This window comes from Peromyscus leucopus, chromosome 16_21, assembly GCF_004664715.2.
Source record: "Peromyscus leucopus breed LL Stock chromosome 16_21, UCI_PerLeu_2.1, whole genome shotgun sequence".
Taxonomy (NCBI): Eukaryota; Metazoa; Chordata; class Mammalia; order Rodentia; family Cricetidae; genus Peromyscus; species Peromyscus leucopus.
The window spans coordinates 49,495,665-49,515,021 of NC_051084.1; the positions used below are offsets into that span (position 1 = coordinate 49,495,665).

The 19,357-nt window shown below is 45.6% G+C and overlaps 1 protein-coding gene across 3 annotated transcripts in view; it reads right to left on the minus strand.

Moving 5' to 3' along the window:
- Positions 1-19,357, minus strand: part of Rab23 (RAB23, member RAS oncogene family) — a 33,538-nt gene that overhangs the window by 3,002 nt on the left and 11,179 nt on the right. For all 3 annotated transcript variants that reach the window (XM_028865387.2, XM_028865386.2, XM_037199478.1), the window contains exons 4-7: positions 18,739-18,824; positions 3,884-4,040; positions 1,628-1,710; positions 241-333 (exon numbers count right to left, since the gene is read on the minus strand). In XM_028865387.2, coding sequence (XP_028721220.1) covers positions 241-333; positions 1,628-1,710; positions 3,884-4,040; positions 18,739-18,824 — 419 coding nt within the window. The remainder of the gene's footprint in view (positions 1-240; positions 334-1,627; positions 1,711-3,883; positions 4,041-18,738; positions 18,825-19,357) is intronic.

A 19,357-nucleotide genomic window follows, 5' to 3' on the forward strand; every position in this document is an offset into this window, starting at 1 on the left:
GTCTGTGTGGACACGGCTCTTCTAGAAGCTCTCACATGTCTGCTGGCTGCCTGCTGTAGGAAGCGGAAACTCAGCAGTACTGGAACTCTTGGAACAGGAGAGTGCCTACTTATTGAGCTTGGCAATCCCATTCCAACAGTTTGAACTCGGATTTCTCAAAGACATGAGCACACGGCACATGGAGAAGGTAAACACAACCCAATAAACGACCTGGAGCAGGTGCCCGGCAGACGCACTTACCGATTTTGTTACTGCTTGACTGTGTCTGCTCTGGTTCTTCTGTTATTTGTTGTTTGAGTTTCTGTAGATGTTTCTCAGCCAAATACTTAAAAACTAGAACAGACACACACACAGTATGACTATGCAAGCAAGTCAACTTTCATATGGCAATATTTATACTAACTACATACATTTTAAATTACATTACATTAGAAGTATACAATTTAGTTAAAAATACAATTTTTAAAAATTACTTGGGCACTCTCTGAGAGATACAGTGATGATACCAGTAAATGTAAAATGTGTCCAGTGAAGAGATGGAAATGCACTTGTACACACCGGCTCTGCCACTGAAAACCTTGGATCACGATGAAGATCCAGCTAACAGTAACTACCCTCATCCTTTTCTGTCTTTGAGACAAGGCCCAGGCTGGCCTGGAACTCCTGCCTCGACTTTCTAAGTGTTAGGACCACAGGCACCCACCCACGCCCTGCTTAAACTAGTTCAGTCTCGAGAGAAACATGCACTTTCTTCGGCTGAAGAAAGCTCTACAGAATAGAGACCCACGTGACAACCAGCTGCAATCTAAAAATGAAAATTCCAGAATGAGAAAAATCTCCAAATTTTCTTTAATCTTACTTTCTTTTTCTTGTTTAGTTTTTTGAGACAGGATTTCTCTATACGCTTGGCTGTCCTGGGATTCATTTTGTAGACCAGGCTGGCCTTAAACTCAGAGATCTGCCTGCCTTTGCCTCCCGAGTGTGGGAATAAAAGTGTGTGCCACCACTGCCCGGCTAACCTTTTTTTTCTTAAACTAGAAAATAGTAAGGAACTTTTGCTGTCTGATGGAGTCTCTACTGTGGTGGACTAATAAAACAATTCAGTAACTTGAAAAGTTATGCACGAGAGCTACACAGATGTCTCCATTCACACTTGCACCTTAGTGGTTTTAGAAGGTTTCTTTCTGTTATTTGTGTGTGTGTGGTGGTGGGGGGGTGAGGGTGTGGGGGCAGCTGGTGCTCCCTCTCCTCCCACCCCGAGGGTCCCAGGGGTTGAACACACTGTCAGGGATGGCAGTGAGCACCTTTGCCTGCTGGCCACCTTGCTGGCCCCATGGCTTAGATTTTAAGAGACAGGAAAAAAAAAAAAAAAAAACCCAGGGGAAAAAAAAAGTAGCCTCCTAAGACTCTCAGGAGTTTCTGGAAGAGTAACAAGTAATCCCAACTATTAGCGGATAATTAATTAAGGACTCCTGGAACAGAATACCTTCAAAATGAACAATGTGACAAGAAGACAATTCTGTTCTCAAGCTGTTTTGAAATCCAGTTTCTAAGCATGACAGAAGAGCATTTAGACAGACCCCACCACTTTCCTGCTGCGATATGCTTTAAAGACGCCGCACCTCACCTTCGTTCACATTCAGGTCCTCCTTCACAGACGTCCTGTAGAACCTTAACTTCAGCCTTTTGGCCAGGGCCTCGGCTTCCTCACTGCACAACAAACACAAATCCAGTGAAGGTGTCTGTCTGTCTGTCTGTCTGTCCGCTGAGAGGCTCTCCCGAAAGTTACTGTTCAAGTGTATTTGATAAGTGATATGGGAGCATGGGGGGCTGGGGGGGGCTAGGAGGAGGGGCGTGGGGTCCTTTCTGAGAGGCTCCCCTTCACTCAAATGCATGGGACGCTGAGTGCTCATCACTTGAGGGGACTTCCATCTTGCCTGCTCATGTGGGACAAATGCCAATCATTTACCATATTTGTGAACAAAGGCATTTCTATAAAGGTCACAAAACAATTGGACATTACTGTTCTTTAGAGGACATCTCCATTTGGGGCTAGGGACACAGATCAGTTGGTAGAGTGCTCACATAATGCCACAGGCCTGTGAATTCCAGCACTTCAGAGGAAGACAGAAGGGTCAAAAGTTCAAAGTCATCCTCGTTACAAGAACTGGATATGAGACCATGTTAAAAGATTATTTATTTTTAACATTACTTGAATTTATGACACTGTAAGTTGCTTATTTACTCTCATTGCCAAGAGCTAAAGTGAGCACATTCATGGCCACATCAGTAAGAGTAAATTTTAGCTTCATGAGGACTCTTTCGCTTGGAGAGGTACTGGGATTGCAGTCTGGCTCCCTGTGGGCCCAGCCTCCGGTCTTGCCTTCCCTGGGTAGTGCTCCCCCCACCCTGTAGCCAAGGTTGGCCTGTGTCCACCAAAACACTTCTGAGGGGTCATCAAAGTCATTACAGTTCCTCCCTAGGAAATGGCTGCCATGTTGTAAGAATATGGAGAACATCTGAGCAGCCCTACAGAGGGCCGCCCCCCAGTGAGCGAGACCCGCTCGCTCGAGTGGATGTGTGCAGGACATGAACCCAGCCCCAGCATGTACAAGGCCACCTGGGTGGAGAATGCGCTTACGCAGCCTAGGCCACAGAGACACACACTCTCAAACGGCAAAGCAGGAAGAGAGCAAGAGAAAGAAAAATTAAAAATAAAGCACGTGTTTAAAAGTTCTCAAAATAGGCCGGGCGGTGGTGGCCCACGCCTTTAGTCCCAGCACTCGAGAGGCAGAGCCAGGGGGATGGATCTCTGTGAGTTCAAGGCCAGCCTGGGCTACAGAGTGAGCTCCAGGACAGGCTCCAAAGCTACACAGACCTGCCTCGAAAAACCAAACCAAACCAAACCAAAACAAAGCTAGCAAAATATTATTAATAATGAAGAATAGCTATGTGTAGGTAAAAATTATCTGGATGATTAACTAAGAAATTTGAGGGAATGGAGAGATGGCTCCCTGCACCACCATGAGGACCACAGTAAGAAGCCGGATGTGGTCTCCTCTGCACCTGGAAGTCTAGAACTGGTGGGCTCGGAGACAGGGGGATCACTGGGGCTCACTACCTGCTAGCCTTGGTTGCCTGCTTTGTTTTGGTTTTTCAAAAAGGCTGGAAGTGGCCTCCATGTTCATGTGGAGACCCTGGTTCAAATAACATGACCTACACATGAGGGGCTCTCTCTCTCTCTCTCTCTCTCTCTCTCTCTGTCTCTGTCTCTCTCTCTCTCTGTCTCCCTCTCTCTGTCTCTGTCTCCCTCTGTCTCTCTCCACGTGAGGGGCTCTCGGGCTCTCTCTCTCTCTCTCTCTGTCTCCCTCTCTCTGTCTCTCTCTCATACACACACAGAAGCACTCACACACATTTTTAAATTTTTAAAATTAAGCTAATTAAGTTCTGAATATGGACCCAAACTTCCCTTAACCCATCGACACAGAACATCTACTTACTATAACCATGAAAACACCTAGAGATCAAGAGATGCTTTGCTCTCTTCCTTTCCCGTTTTTAAGTTTTCTTTTCTTTTGTTTTGTTTTGAAATTGGGCCTTCCTGTGCAGGGCTACGGCCACCTCAGCCTCGGGAGTGCTGGGATCTAGGCGTGCACCACCTTCGAAGCCGCGGCACACGAGCCCGTCTACTGTGGCGACCTGCGGAGTTCTTTTCAGGTGAAGCCACAGATTTTTATGTCCACCACATAGAGAGAATTTCAGGATAAGTCAGTATGAGAAACGTTTTAATGCAGACTTAAGCCAGGGGGCTGGGAGGCAGACACAGAGGACACACAGGACAGGAAAGAGTATGGGGCGAAGTGCAAGAATCATGTCATCTTACTTTTTGATACAAGAATCGTCCAGCAGATCAATCTTGTTTTGTACAAGCACAGTTGGTATATCTCCAACTTCTGCTACTACTTTTTCTCTCCAGCTGGAAATGGCCTCAAACGATTCCCTGTCTGTGGTGGAGAATACAAGCACGCAAGCCTGAGCTCCTGTAAAGCACAGAAGGAAACTGTTACCAGATCAGCAAAGCAACCGTGTACAGGGCACAGACAGCTTCCACCCGCTGAGATTGATCTCCCTCGCACCAATACTGAACACGCTTTACCAATCTGCTTATACTGCAGTGCACTTTCTGGCTAAAAAGCACAGGTTGTTACCAAGTGTCAGCGGAAACGCCGATGAACATGTTAGAGTTAACACACTACAGAGCATGGCTTAATTCCAACTGAGAGGCAGCAAGGGCAGCGAGCTAAGAGCGAACGACAAGCTTCTGCTAAAAGCTTCATGGCAGACTTGGCATCGGCTTATAGCACAGATCTCAGAAAACTCCGAGAAAGCAAACAATTCACTCACTCTGTTTACTTCCTTTTAAATTGTGTATTTTAGTCAGAATATCAGTGACTGTCTTAGTTAGGGTTACTACTGCTGTGATGAAACACCATGACCAAAATAAACTTGGGGAGGAAAGGAGTTAATTTCACTCACAGTTCCATATAACAGTTCACCATCAAAAACAGTGAGGGTGGGAAACACACAGGGCAGGAACCTGGAGGCAGGGGCTGCTGCAGAGGCCTTGGAGGGGTGCTGCTGACTGGCTTGTTCAGCCTACTTCTTATAGAATCCAGGACCACCAGCCCAGCCCAGGGATGGCACCACCCACAATGGGCTGTGCCCCCCCCATCAATCACTAATTAAGAAATTCCATACAGCCCCCCCCCATCAATCACTAATTAAGAAAATTCCCTACAGGCTTGCCTACAGCCAGATCTCAAGGAGCATTTTCTCAATTCTCCCTCCTCTCCAGTGACTCTAGCTTGTGTCAGGTTGACATAAAATTAGTTAGCACAGTGATCTAAAAATGATCATAACCAGATCATAACTGAGCCCACACACTCACACCACACACTCACCCACTGTTCTTTCGACCAAATTTTAGCTATCAACTGTCACATTATGCTAATGATATCGAAGACTGGAGACAGAGCTGGGTGTGGCGGCACACACCTTTAGGCCCAGCGCTAGGAGGCAGCAAGAGGAACAAAGCAAGTTCCAGGCCAGCCTGGTCTACATAACGAGACCCTATCTTAAAACAAAACAGAAGTAAATAAACAGCAACCTCCCAGGAAAAGCCCTGACTCCGGTTGGTCCTCACACCCTGGTACAAAACAGGTGTAAAGATGTTAGGTCCCTCAGAGTTGTTTTGATTTGCATTTCCCTGATGATTAGGGATGTTGAACAATTCCTTAAATGTCTTTCAGCCATTTGAGTTTCCTCTGTTGAGAATTCTCTGTTTAGTTCTATAGCCCATTTCTCAACTGGACTGTTGATCGTTTTGATGTCTAATTTCTTGAGTTCCTTATATATTCTGGATATCAGTCCTCTGTCAGATGTGGGGTTGCTGAAGATCTTTTCCCATTCTGTAGGCTGTCACTTTGTCTTGTTGACCGTATCCTTTGCTCTACAAAAGCTTCTCAGTTTCAAGAGGTCCCATTGATTGATTGTTTCTCTCAGTGTCTGTGCTACTGGTGTTATATTTAGGAAGTGATCTCCTATGCCAATGCGTTCACCTTACGCCTGTCAGAATGGCTAAGATCAAAAACACTGAAGACAGCTTATGCTGGAGAGGATGTGGAAAGAGGGGAACTCTCCTCCACTGTTGGTGGGAATGCAAGCTTGTACAACCACTTTGGAAATCAATATGGCGCTTTCTTAGAAAATTGGGAGGGCTGGAGAGATGGCTCAGAGGTTAAGAGCACTGGCTGTTCTTCCAGAGGTCCTGAGTTCAATTCCCAGCAACCACATGGTGGCTCACAACCATCTACAATGAGATATAGTGCCCTCTTCTGTCCTGCAGGCTGAACATTCACTGTATAAATAAATAAAATAAATAAATAAATAAAATCTTTAAAAAGAAGAAAAAAGAAAATTGGGAATCAATCTCCCCCAAGATCCAGCTATACCACTCTTGGACATATACCCAAGGAATGCTCAATCATAAAGGAATGCTCAGCTATGTTCATATCGGCATTGTTTGTAATAGCCAGAACCTGGAAACAACCTAGATGCCCTTTAACTGAAGAATGGATAAATAAATTGTGGCACATATACACAATGGAATACTACTCAGCAGAGAAAAACAATGACATCATGAGGTTTGCAGGCAAATGGATGGATCTAGAAAATATCATCCTGAGTGAGGTAACCCAGACTCAGAAAGACAAATATGGTATGTACTCACTCATAGGAGGATACTAGAGGTGGAATAAGGATGACTGGACTGCTACTTACATCACCAGGGAGGCTACCTGGAAAACAGGACCCCAAGAAAGACACGAGGATTGCCCAATGACGGAGAAATGGCTGAGATCTACATGAACAACCTGGACATGAGTGGGAGTAATGAAGGGCAAGGGTCGAGGGAGAGAGCTTGTGGGAGCGGGAAATCCCAGATGGATCATGAACAGAGAGGGAGAACAAGGACCATAGTAAATGAAGACCACATGAGAAAAGGAAGAAACAAAGTGCTAAAGAGGCCCACAGAAATCCACAAAGATACCCCCACAAAAGACTGCTGGCAATGGTCGAGAGACAGCCAGGACTGACCTACTCTGGTGATGGGATGGCCAAACACCCTAATAGTTGTGCCAGAAACCCCATCCAAGGACTGAGGAATCTGGATGCAGACATCCACAGCCAGGCCCCTGGTGGAGCGCTGGGAGTCTAATTAGTGAGAAAGAGGAGGGTTTATATGAGCGAGAATTGTTGAGACCAAGGTTGGATAAAGCACAGGGACAAATAGCCAAACGAATGGAAACACATGAACTATGAACCAAAGGCTGAGGGGCCCCCAACTGGATCAGGCCCTCTGAATAGGTGAGACAGTTGATTGGCTTGATCTGTTTGGGAGGCATCCAGGCAGTGGGACCGGGTCCTGTGCTCATTGCATGAGTTGGCTGTTTGAAACCTGGGGCTTATGCAGGGACACTTGGCTCACTCAGTCTGGGAGGAGGGGACTGGACCTGCCTGGACTGGGTCTACCAGGTTGATCTCAATCCTCGGAGGGAGGATTTGCCCTGGAGGAGGTGGGAATGGGGGGTGGGCTGGGGGGAAGGGGAGGAGGGCAGGAGGGGGGAGAACAAGGGAATCTGTGGCTGTTATGTAGAACTGAATGGTATTGTAAAATAAAATAAAATTAAAAAAAAAAAAGTTGTTGGGTCCCAAGTGCCCCCCTCCCTCTCCCCAGCAGCGCTGGAGACAAGGTCCTAAGAAAGACTCTGACAGGGTAAACGAAAAGATTGCTATTGGCCTTAATTCAGCATTCCTCAGGATCCTTCTGTTTCCCAGGAACCTCCTTATCCACGGCAACAGTCAGCCACCTTGGGCATCTACTTCCCGGGTAACCGCCTGTAACTGCTGGAACCCCCCTGCCGACTATGTAAGATCTGCATGCTTTCCGGCCAGGCGCTGTCTTCTAGTCTCCGAGGCAGATCAGTAGTTTGTTTCTCCAACAAGCTTTTCCTTCTACCCACGGAATGGTCCAGTTCAGTGGTTTTACTGTGCCCTTGCTTACAAAAGTGTAGAGCACGTACCTCGGGCTCGAGAGAATTTTCTGGAATCGCATGTTTTATTTATATTCCTTCCAGGTCCCCCTTCTGTGAGTTTCCTTCTAAGACTCAAAACCCTGGTGCAGGACATCCTAAGAGTAAACCAGTAATCGTCTATCACTGGAGTGATAGAATGAAAAACACAGAATGAAAAATGGCAGCTGTGTGTTACTACTACAAATGGTGAAACCGGATAACTAACTACATGGTATCAGAGCACCCCGAGGCCTTGGACTTATGGAGAAATAGTGACAGACCATATTGCTACTGACTGAATAATTCATATTTACTTGAACTGTAATATGCACTAAAACTACAAATAAAACACTATTTAATCACTTAAGAATATACTATAAAACTGTTACCTTTAAGCCTACAATTTTATATCCAATCAACTGTCATTTAAACCTAAGGAAATGGGGTGTTTCTAGGTACATAAGACCAAAGACTCTTAAAACTAAAAACCTTAGAGGAACTATAAGATAAAAATGAAAACCACAGCAGACACTTCGGAGGCAGGGTAGAAAAACAGAAAAAGACATAAGAAGGTGAAGGAGCCGGTGCTCAGGAGTCCAGCAGGGAGCTGACGTCCAGCACACGTGCCCCAAAGGGCGGCAACCCAGAAACTGCTTCTTTATGCAGAGTATTCCCAACTAAGAATGTTAAAGCAGCAATCAAGTAAGGCCTGAGCATATGCCCTCTCTTGGTAGGGCCTCACACCTGTTGGGGATAGTTTCTGGACTCTCAGAAAAGACTGCCCCCATTTCCTCCATGTCTGTGACACCCTGTGATCTCCTTTAGGATCCTCCAAAAGCCTCTGAAGGTAACAGCTAGGCCCCCCAAGAAGGAACGGATGCCACCTCTGTAATGGCAATGAAGCAAGACTCTTCAAGATGCTCATCCATATCCATGCTGTTGTCTCTTTCCCAGAAATAAACTAACTCACTCTCTTCACACCGGCTCATCCTGAAATCCTTTCCCACCATGTGACCAGGGATCTAGTTCTGCCTGAGGTCCCCAAAGGATGAAGACAATGCCGTAAGCTGCTGCTGGGGAGAGGGTGGGACCAAATCTCCACTCCGACTCCTGCTAACTGTGCCAGATAAGCCAGGAAGAGAAAGAGCTCAGTGCCACTGGAGAAATGAAGGGCCAAAGAACACAGCGCCTCCCTCCATCTACTAGGTAGATGACGGTGGGGAGAGGCCAAGGGGATGCCAGAAGACAGGAAGCTGGAAAGCTGATGCAACCGGTGGAAATAATTAAGCAACTGGCGGACACTGGCCCAGAGAGACACTGGCCCAGAGAGACACTGGCCCAGGCATAGCCCCGCCCTGTGCCCCCCTCCCTGTGGGGCAGCTGCAGAGGCCCATTCGGTGCCAGTCACTGGTTTACCACCCCCTCAAGCAGGTTCCTCTTTGCTGTGCCTCAAGGGATTTATGTTTTTATTTGTGGTTTCTTGGTTCTGTGGGGCCTTGGTTTTCTTAAGACATTCCCAAGGGGACCTGCTCTACAAGGTTCTTTAAAGAGACTGGCCCCAAGTTTCCTACAGTGATAATTAGCGTCTATGTTCACTACAGTAGCCTCAGGTACTGAAGCTCCCCATTCCCTGACACTGACCCACTCCAATCCCCACCCCATCTTCTATTTCTTTCTAGGACAACACCCCAAATAAATCACGGGGTGGGATGGGGCTCAAGGAGAACTGTTGAACTTTTCAGACAACATAATAAAAAACTGTCTAAAAGCCGGGCAGTGGTGGCGCACGCCTTTAATACAAGCACTTGGGAGACTGAGGCAGGTGGGTTTCTGTGAGTTCGAGGATAGCCTGGTCTACAGAGTGAGTTCCAGGACAGGCTCCAATGCTATACAGAGAAACCCTGTGTCAGGGGATTGGAGAGATGGCTCAGAGGTTAAGAGCACTGGATGCTCTTCCGGAGTTCAATTCCCAGCAACGAAATGGTGGCTCACACCCATCTGTAATGAGATCTGGCACCCTCTTCTGGGGTGCAGACAGAACACTGTGTACATAATAGATAACAAACCTTTTAAACAACAACAACAACAACAACAAACCTGTCTATAGAGCCACAGGAGAACACTGGAGTCACCCCGTGTCATAAAGGAAAGGAGGCAGAACACAACGCTCCCCAGACACACCGATACAAGCAGAACCACCAACACCAACGCTGAGATAACAAGCAAATCCTAAAGCCAGCCTCAGTCTCCGGAAAGACTGACCAGTAAGCAGATCGCCGAGCACCGTGCTTCACCCGACAGTGAGCCTGCAGATCAGACACGCGTCTGGCTTAATCTCACCGGGACATGGACAACCTACCCTGAAGGGTAGTGACTGACTCCCACTCTCAGGGGCCAGCCACCCAACTCTGCCAGGGGTGGTGGGTCCCGGGCCCCTTCCTCATCCGTGCTGGAGTTTGAACTGGCTTGACGGACCACAGGTCTCGAGCCTCAGCGCAGCCGCTGTGGGTTGAGCACACCGGCCGTGCCGTGCCCAGCAGTCAGTACTACACAGCCCTTTCCCCACTCTGCCGGCTCTTAACTACTTTCCACCCCCTTTCCGGTGATGTCTCCCGCCCTTTGCTAGGGGGGGGGGTTGCAATAGATGATTAACCCAGAGCTGAGCACCCGCCTCAGCACCCTGTCCATTTATGAATGTCTGTATTGACCGCTACTCACTGAGAACAGAGGCAGCTTCTGACTACGGTTGACAGTGACACCATCTTAGGGATGCAAGCACAAATAATCAGAAGGCAACTTGACAGCACGCCATTTAACAAGTCACCAAGGCCCTAAGACCTCCTCGGCCCTGGCTTCTCAGGTTTATAGGACCGGCGTGCGATCGCTCCTGTGAAGCCGTTCCACGCTCAGTCAGAAAGAGCTGGTCACCCCCGGAACTGTCAGGCCACTGGTGCACCAGCGGGCGCGTGTTGCCAGGGACGTCTGTCGTACTGCAGCATGCAAGGTCCCATGCTAAGCGAGGCCGCTGACGTCTCTTCTCCCCCAAGAGCCTGCATATGCCTTCCAGCTCCACCAAAGCCAGCAGCCATCTGGGAGTCTCCTGGTCAGTAGAGATCGACTCCTTCAGGTCCTTTTCCCGAAGGCAGTGGGCTTCGGCAGTACGGTCTTACCATTTGGAGATGGTGGGAAACCATGAGAGATGGCAACAGCCTGTGTTGTTTTCGGTTACCTCTGGGGCATCCCTGACCTTAGGGAGACCTTGTGTCTGGCACTGAGATTTTTCATTAATAAAATTCCCCGGAGGACTACGGAACAGAGTGATGCCTTGTTAAATTCTGCACGTACGGAAAGCCTGGAAGATCTGGCCCTTCGGTCAAGTGGAATAATACAGCATGGGCCTCACTTCGCACAGATACCCGTCACTATAGCAGATCAACTCACTGCCCAAATTATAAGCTGGTAATTAAAACTGTTAAGCTTCCTGACAAAGAAACCTACTGACTCCTCCCATCTTGAGACAAGGCTACTTTTAACTACTGCAAAAGGCCTGGACATCTCAGAACTGTAAGAAACTGCAACTGATGCTCTCCCGAAAGGGACAGCAGGCCTGAGAGACCTTGAAAGAAAACACCAGGCTGGAATATGGCTGCTCTGGGGGAACCTGGAGTTTTTCCTTTTCTGTTAGTAATGCCTTGGGAGAAATAGAGATAATTATTAACCAAGAGGAAGCAGAGGCCCTGTTGGGTAACAGAGCTGCTGTCTGCTTTAAATCCCACATGTTTAAAAACTTTCTCCCTCACAGTGAAAATAAGATTCAAATGGTGGATGTTTCTAAGCTCCCCACAGCTGCCTCTAAGACAAACTGTAAATTCTCACCTGGAGAAACGGCAGGGGGTCAACTCTTCCACTGCTGATTTGTGTCCCTGTCCACTGCCAGGACACGGCTTTTTAAAAACACAAAATATTTGTAGCTCCTCTCTCAAAAGAGAAAGATGACTTTAAACTGGGAGGACACAGAAAACCTCTGCGGCCTCCCCCCCCCCCCCCCCCCCCCCGTCCCCACACCACCTATGAAGGAATCAGAGGATCCCTACAGGAGGAAACTGAGAGACTTCTTTCACAACCACCATGGGAATGATGGGTAAAATCCTCAACAGAGGACCAATGAGATCAGCTCCCTGGCTGAGTCAACAAGGCAAATCAGACCCTAATATAAATGACGCCCTTTGAGGAAAGGAGCCCTAACAGGACTCACACCCCCATAGAGGAATTCGGAGAGAAGGTCTTTGAACCCCTTAAGCACCCCAGTACCCACAAGGAAGCCAAAGGGAAGAGAATGGAGGTTTGTGCAGGAGCTCCAAGCCATACATGAGTCAAGCCCGCCCTCGCCAGCCAGTGGTGCCGGATCCCCTCACCCTGTTACCTAACCCTCCTCTAAAAGCAGCCTGTCTCAGTCTTAGCAGTGTCTTCTGTGGTTTCCCCATGAGTCCAGCAGTGAATACTTGTTTGCCTTCGCACGGGAGAATCAGCAGTATATGTGCACTGTGATGCCACGGGGGAACACTTAAAGTCCACACAGTTTTCTCAAATTCTTAAATCGGATTGACACTGTTTTCACACGTCTACTCTGGCACAGTAAGTCAGTGACCTGATTGTGTTCTCCCTTACACGAAAACTCTCAAAGATACGATCTCATCACAGCAACAACTAGCTACAAAGGGCCACCAAGTGTCAAAACACAAAATGCAGTTTTGCCAGCAGGCGGATGAACACCTGGGCTACATAGTGACGTGTTCAGGATTTCTCTTAACTCTTGAACTACTCTTGCTACTGTAAGAATTTTCTTACCCCAAACAAGAGCAAACACCCAAACAATTAAGAGGATTCCTAGGACTAACCACTTATTAACTGTCCAACTCTATGTAAATTAAACAGGAACCAGAAACCACACAGCTAGAGCTGAGGAAAAAGACAGCAGCTGAGGCCGGCCAAGCCCTGCATTAGGGCACCCCAACTATAAACCCCTCTGTCCCCCTTTACTCCTCAGAAACAAGGGGATGCACGGGGCATGCTGACTCAAACAATGGGAAAGACCTGGGTGTGTCAACCAGCAATGAGACCCGGCAGCTGGAACACACGGCCTGCCTGAGGGCCATCCTCCGCCACCGCTGCTCTGGGAAACAGATGAGGAGGTCCCTTCCCTCACACACCATGCACGGGCCCCCATCACATGAAACTTCTGCTAACGTCACATTAGATCCAGGATTACTCAAGGAGTTGCCGAAAACTTTTTAAGATTTATATTTTATGAGTATTGATGCATATTTTACATGTATTTATGAATGTATGCATGCATGTATGTATACTACATGGGACCCTGGTACCCTTGGAGGCAGAAGTGGGTGTCAGATCCCCTGTTACTGGAGTTACTGATGTGGATGCTATAACTCTGGCCCTGAGTTGTTTAGGTTCTTAAGAAATATCTCTAGATGTTTCCTGGTGTACTGCATCTCTCAATCCTCTGCCTTGCTCCTTGTATCAGATGAACTAGAAGGAGAAACAGGGTTACTCAAATAACTGATAGACACCATTCTCCTAAGACACCTACAGAAAACACCTACTGGAAATGCAGAATTATTTCCTTTATGAGATGAACAAGGACATTTTCTGCCAGGATATTTAATTACTTCCATTCTTGATATAAACTAAGAGTACTCATTGCCTGAGATTAAATCTGTTCTAACTACTAAACTCATTGTCTTAGCCAGAGCATGCCGCTTCCCAGAAAACAAAACAGCAAATATTTATACAGACTGTAGCAATGCATTTGGAGTGGTACATGACATGCTAGAGAACTATTTCTGACTTCCTCTGGCCAGCCTATTCAAAAGAGTCAACAGATCTCAATGACTAGATCCCGACCATTTGCCCAAACAATTACCCATTATTAAAATCGCAGGACATTCTAAAACAAACAAGGACATAATATTCAGGCTGGTAGAGCTGCAAAAAGGGGCTTCACTAAATGCAACCACACACAGGAAAGAATCTGTCCAGCTCATGACGACCACTCTGCTTCTGAGCTCCTCCTTCACTCAACAGGTGGCACCACTGTGAGTGAGAAAAACCCAGGCAACAGAAGAGCTGCAGTGTCAACTCCCAGAGTCACCTATGATCAGGTCCTATTGGCAAGCCCCTAGTACCCAGTAATGCCCACCCATTAATTTATTGGGCCAGAAAAAAGTGATGTTTGGGACTAAACAGTAGTCCCAAATCCAAGGATATAAACACAACTCAGTACTAATCTTTATGTTTTCCCACTTTGATGAAGCTTTTCTTTGCTGGAAAGCCACTGCCTACCAGTAGGAAAAAGTCTGTCACAAAGAATTGTCCCTTGGGGCATTCCTGCAGAACTGGGCAGTGACCATGGAACTCACTCTACTGTCGAGTACTTAAATCTGTCTGTAACTCTTGGCCTATTACCCAACATTCTCTATGCTTACCATAGTCAACCCTCTGGACTTGCTGAGTAAACACTATAAAAACCAACGGGCCAACCTAAAACTTGCTCTTTGCCCTTGGCTAAAAGCTCTCCTATTTGCTCCTTTTGAAATACTCACTGGGAATCCTACAAAAGTCATGAAGGATTAAATGGGTCGTCTCTGCTTAAAGGGAGAGACATTGCACACCACTGCAGTGGACTTACAGAAATGATAATTGAAAATTCCTAATTGCTCACAAAATGTCTCCACCATGGGCTCCCAGGAGATGAAAAACGGAATGAAAATTCTGACTATCAGAATAGATAAGAAACCATATCAATGACTCCCTTCCGGTGCCAACAGAGAGGGCCCTGTCAGGAGAGGAACCTGTCAGATACTTGAACGGGCTCCGGTGCCGCAACGATGAGCTCGGATCCCTATTTCCAGCTCAGACATGTACCGCCTCCTCCTGAGGTCACATCTGGACTCCAGGAAGGCTACATGATCCTCATCTTCTACTGCACCATCAAATAAGGGCCACAGTGATAAAATACAAAACCCATGTGCTTTTAGAATTTTTTTGAAAAATTTTAAGATATACTTTAGTATTTTTCCTTAAAAAAAAAAGTCGATATTGAAGACACGAGTAATATCAAGCCCTCTCTAGCCATGTTCTGTGGTGCCTGCTTCTTACCCAGACCTCCCATGTTACCTGAACCAAGTCTTTATGCTTGGGAAGATTCAAATTTCTCACCACCCCTGGTATATTTTTATTCGGTATAACTTGGATTTTTAAATATTCCAGGAAAAGCCCCACTGTAAATCTTATACCTAAGGAAATTCCCTTTGGCAATATTTCTGTTTTAGAGCTTTAACATCTATAACCAAGACACTGAAGTAAATTCTCTCCACTTAAAAAAATAAAAAAGGAAACTATTTTAACTGGATCTAACCGGTTACCTGTGTTGCCATTGATACAGGAATGGTAAGATACATCAAATTCCTGGCTATACCGGTTGGTCTGCTGAAGCTGCCTGTGTTTTCTGTGTAACCTGTCCGATGACCATTTGCCCAGGAAATGTGGCCTGGATATCTCACAGTATTGTACCTAACAAAACCTACCAATCACATGATCTCTGATCCATAGGAACCAACTTGGGGACCTCAAATTCCAGACGACATTCCCAGCACCTACATGGTGGCTCATAACCACCTATAAATCCAGTCCCATGGCATCCTCAATGCCCTCTGCTGGCTTTCAGGAGCACTGCACACATGTACTGCACATACAGATATGCAGACACACACTTGTGCATATAAAATAAAAATGAATTTTAAAAGAAGAGGGGGGAAAATGGGAAACTCTTATAAAGGGAAATGACATATTATAAGAATGGGTTAAAAAATACTAGACAACTTTCCAGGACTAACTCAAAGCCAAAGGAGGGAAAGAGTGTGTACTTTAGCATACATGGACTGTTAACAATGTTAATACAGATGGAACCTGAGGAAGCTATGGGGAAACGGCCAAGCTTCTGAATGCAGAGGTTAGGACAATGGTCTATGGAAAGTAACAGAAGGAGTTTGTAATTTAATACAATGCACTGTAAGAGCCCACATTCCCGGATTAAATGAACCTTCAAGGTAACTCATGGTACAGTTAGCTAGGATTAGAAAAATACTAACTAGAACTCACAGTCTGCCAACAGGAAATGGATTGATAGGGCTACAAAATGACCCCTCCCGGAGTCCACTTCCCTCTGTGGAAACTGAGAACTAAGATTCTGTTATACCCACAAAGCTTCCTTCTCACAGGAAGCTTCCTGTTCCTACCCTTATCAGAAACATTTGGCACATGAGGAAAGGACATTCTGCTGAGAAGGAATTAAGAAGACACTGTATTGTTATCTGATCTCTTCTGTAATCCAACTTTCCCAAACTGGAATCTTGTCCAATACTAAGTTAATAGGACAAGTCAGGTTATTATCCACAAATAAGAGTTACAATAGCTTAGATACTGAACACCAATCTCTTCTAAATTAGAGCTAGTTACTCCACGTGAGGTAAGCTACAGAGTCAAACTGGACAGGAGACTGGAATTAAAAGATAATAAACTGTTTCAAGTGTTCCAAACATCAAATAAAATAAATGTTTCATGAAGTATCAATGACTGTAGACAAAGGGGAACATATAATTAGTCTAATTAAGGGGTGTGATGACACATACAAAGGATTTTTTTTGCTTGTTAGGGTGTCTTTCCTCACCTGCTACCTTCATTTCATGAAGACCAACTGATGATTATAGCATTCCTATTATATATCACATGTGATATAGTACATAGCATTCCTATTATATATCACATGTGATATAGTACATAGCATTCCTATTATGTATCAAATATGATATAGTATATAGTATTCCTATTATATATCACATGTGATACAGTATATAATATTCCTATTATATATCACATGCAATATTATGTCAGATAAAGGATGTAAGTTTGGCTCCCAGCACCCACGGCGTGTAACTAACAACCACCTGTAACTCCAGCTTCGGAGGATCCACACCTCTGATCTCCCCATCGTCTGTGCACATGTGCGCGCGCATACACACACACACACACACACACACACACACACACACACACACCAAATACTAAAGGGGAACAAAAACAACACAGAAAACAAACACTGGGTGTATCAACCTTAATCTAGAGTAAGCTCCATTTTTTTGGAGACAGGGTCTCTCTTTGTCTCTATGTAGCCCTGGCTGGCCCAGAACTCACTATGTAGATCAGGCTGGCCTCAAACTCAGATACTGTTCTGCCTCTGTCTCCTGGGTGTTAGGATTACAGGCATAAACCACACCCAGCTAAATCTTAAAAACTAACAGCTAAAGGATATGCTACTTCCAGACTTCTCTATTAATCAAATCAATACAGCTTGTTTGTGGCTTAAGCCAATTTGAAATTGCTTTTCTGTTTTCAGTGATCTTACGGAACCCCAAAGAAACCACCGAGGGATGCTGAATAAAGCATCTCTCAGATGGAAGCAGAGCTGCTACTGTTTCTTCCCCAATTCAGTCCGTACTGTGACAGATGTTCACCTTTGTAACTTACAAAAATTTACAAAAAGGAAAAAAAAAAAAAGAAAAAGAAGCTGAAATAATTGAAGACCCACCAATTCCCTGCCCTCCTTGCTGTTTTAACATAACTAGATGAACAGTTAGTTACATTATTATGACGAGCTTTTAACAGGATCCTATTTATAAACTTACAGCCATTTTAAGTTAAAATGATAAATTTACAGAAACCAAAGCTATTTAAAGCCTTTTTATCCAAGGGAAACAGTAGAAAGGAATTTAAACACCATGTTCAGAATGCAAGCAACAACATTACGGGCTTTTTTTAGCTCTGGCAAAGAACAGATTTTATAAACATATTAAAGAGAAATGGTATGATTTGTGATTACCCAAAAACTCCTAAAGTAGACAGGCCCTGTGGTACAGTGCTGTAACCTTAGTACCCAGGAGGCTGAGGCAGGAGGATCGAAGAGTATGTGCCTGGCCCAGGCTTCAATCCCCAGCAGCACCAAAACCATAAAAATAAATACAATTATGGAGAAGAAAATAAACCAGATGCCAATGTTGTCTGGAAGGAGACATGAAAGAAACTGACAAGCCAGTTTGTGGCTGATTCTGTCTCCATGACCTATAGGCATATTGTGACGTTATGGTGGGACAATCTGTCTACAGTACAAAGACATGCTTCTTCACAAGATCTTTAGAAGGATTCTGAACTGGAGCTTTTGAAAATCCTCTCAAATTAACTTTCTTTCTTTCTTTTTTTTTTTTTTTTTTTTGAGACAAGTCACTATACACACACACACACACACACACACACACACACACACACACACACACATATATATATATATATATATATATATATATATATATATCTGGAACAGACCAGGCTGGACTCAAAACTTGCCATAATCCTCCTGTTCTGCCCCTGGTTCTGCCTCCCTAGTGCTGAAATGCCAGGTGTGTGCCACCACACCTGGCCAACACTATCTGTGTTACTGTTGCTGTTATTTTCTGGTTCTGGGGATTGAACTCCGGGCTCAGTGCATGTTAGGTAACCTCTGTAACAAAGGGCTACACCCCAGCCTATTTTGTTCTTAAAGAATAAGATAAAAACGAAGTGTGCTGGCTGGGACTGTCAACTTGACACAAACCCAGCCATGTCGGGGAAGAGAGAATCTTAACTGAGGAAATGCCTCCATAAGACTGGTCTGCAGGCAAGTCTGTGGGGCATTTCTTACTTAATGACTGATGGGGGAGGGCCCAGCTCACTGTGGGCAGGTGACCCTGGATGGTAGGAGAAAGCGGGACAGTAAGCAGCACTTCTCGATGGTCTCTGCCTCAGTTCCTGCCTTGAGTTCCTGCGCTGGCTTCCCTCTGTGACGGAGTACGACCTGAGCACTGGAAGAGGAAATAAACCCTTGCCTCCCACTGTTACTTTTGGTCATGGCATTTTATCACAGCAACAGAAACCCTAAGTAAGACACCAAAAAAGCAATGTTCTTTATCTAGCCCAAAGAGTAAGTTTTGTATTTTACCTCGATAGTACGCCTTCGTGATCGCATCAAATTCCTCCTGGCCTGCGGTGTCCCATAACATTAGCCTGACATCCTCATCGTTAACTCTGAAACAAGAGATGAATTTATTCCAAACAAAATGAAAGGATTTATGTACGTTTTATTTTTCAAACTGAAAAAGTGAGAGTGAAATAATTTGAAATGATGGGGCCGTTCCCAGTAGTGAAAGCACAGCTAAGACATCATTCTCTGTCTGTCAGTGTTTTCTACAATGGCCTAGTGGCTCTAAGATCAGCAGAACTGGGAGGGGGATCCTTGGGTCGGATCATCTCTCCTCTTCTTACGCCATTCTCAATGGGGTTCGGCGCCCTGTGGAAGGGATGAGAACAGGGAAGGAAGCAGCCTGCTTGCAGACCTCTGCTTTGTCAGGTGATTCTCACCTCGGCAGCTGTGGCCTGGACCACTATGTGGTGCTGAAGGTCAGACCCAGGACCCTTTGCATGCTAGTCAGTGCTAGTCATGTGCTTTACCACTGTTACTGTGTTATGTTATGTTATTGTGAATATGAAATTAGCAAATACAGAGCCGTCCTATTCTGGAGATGACACAAGGTCAGGTTCCTGGGCACCAGCGTGATGAT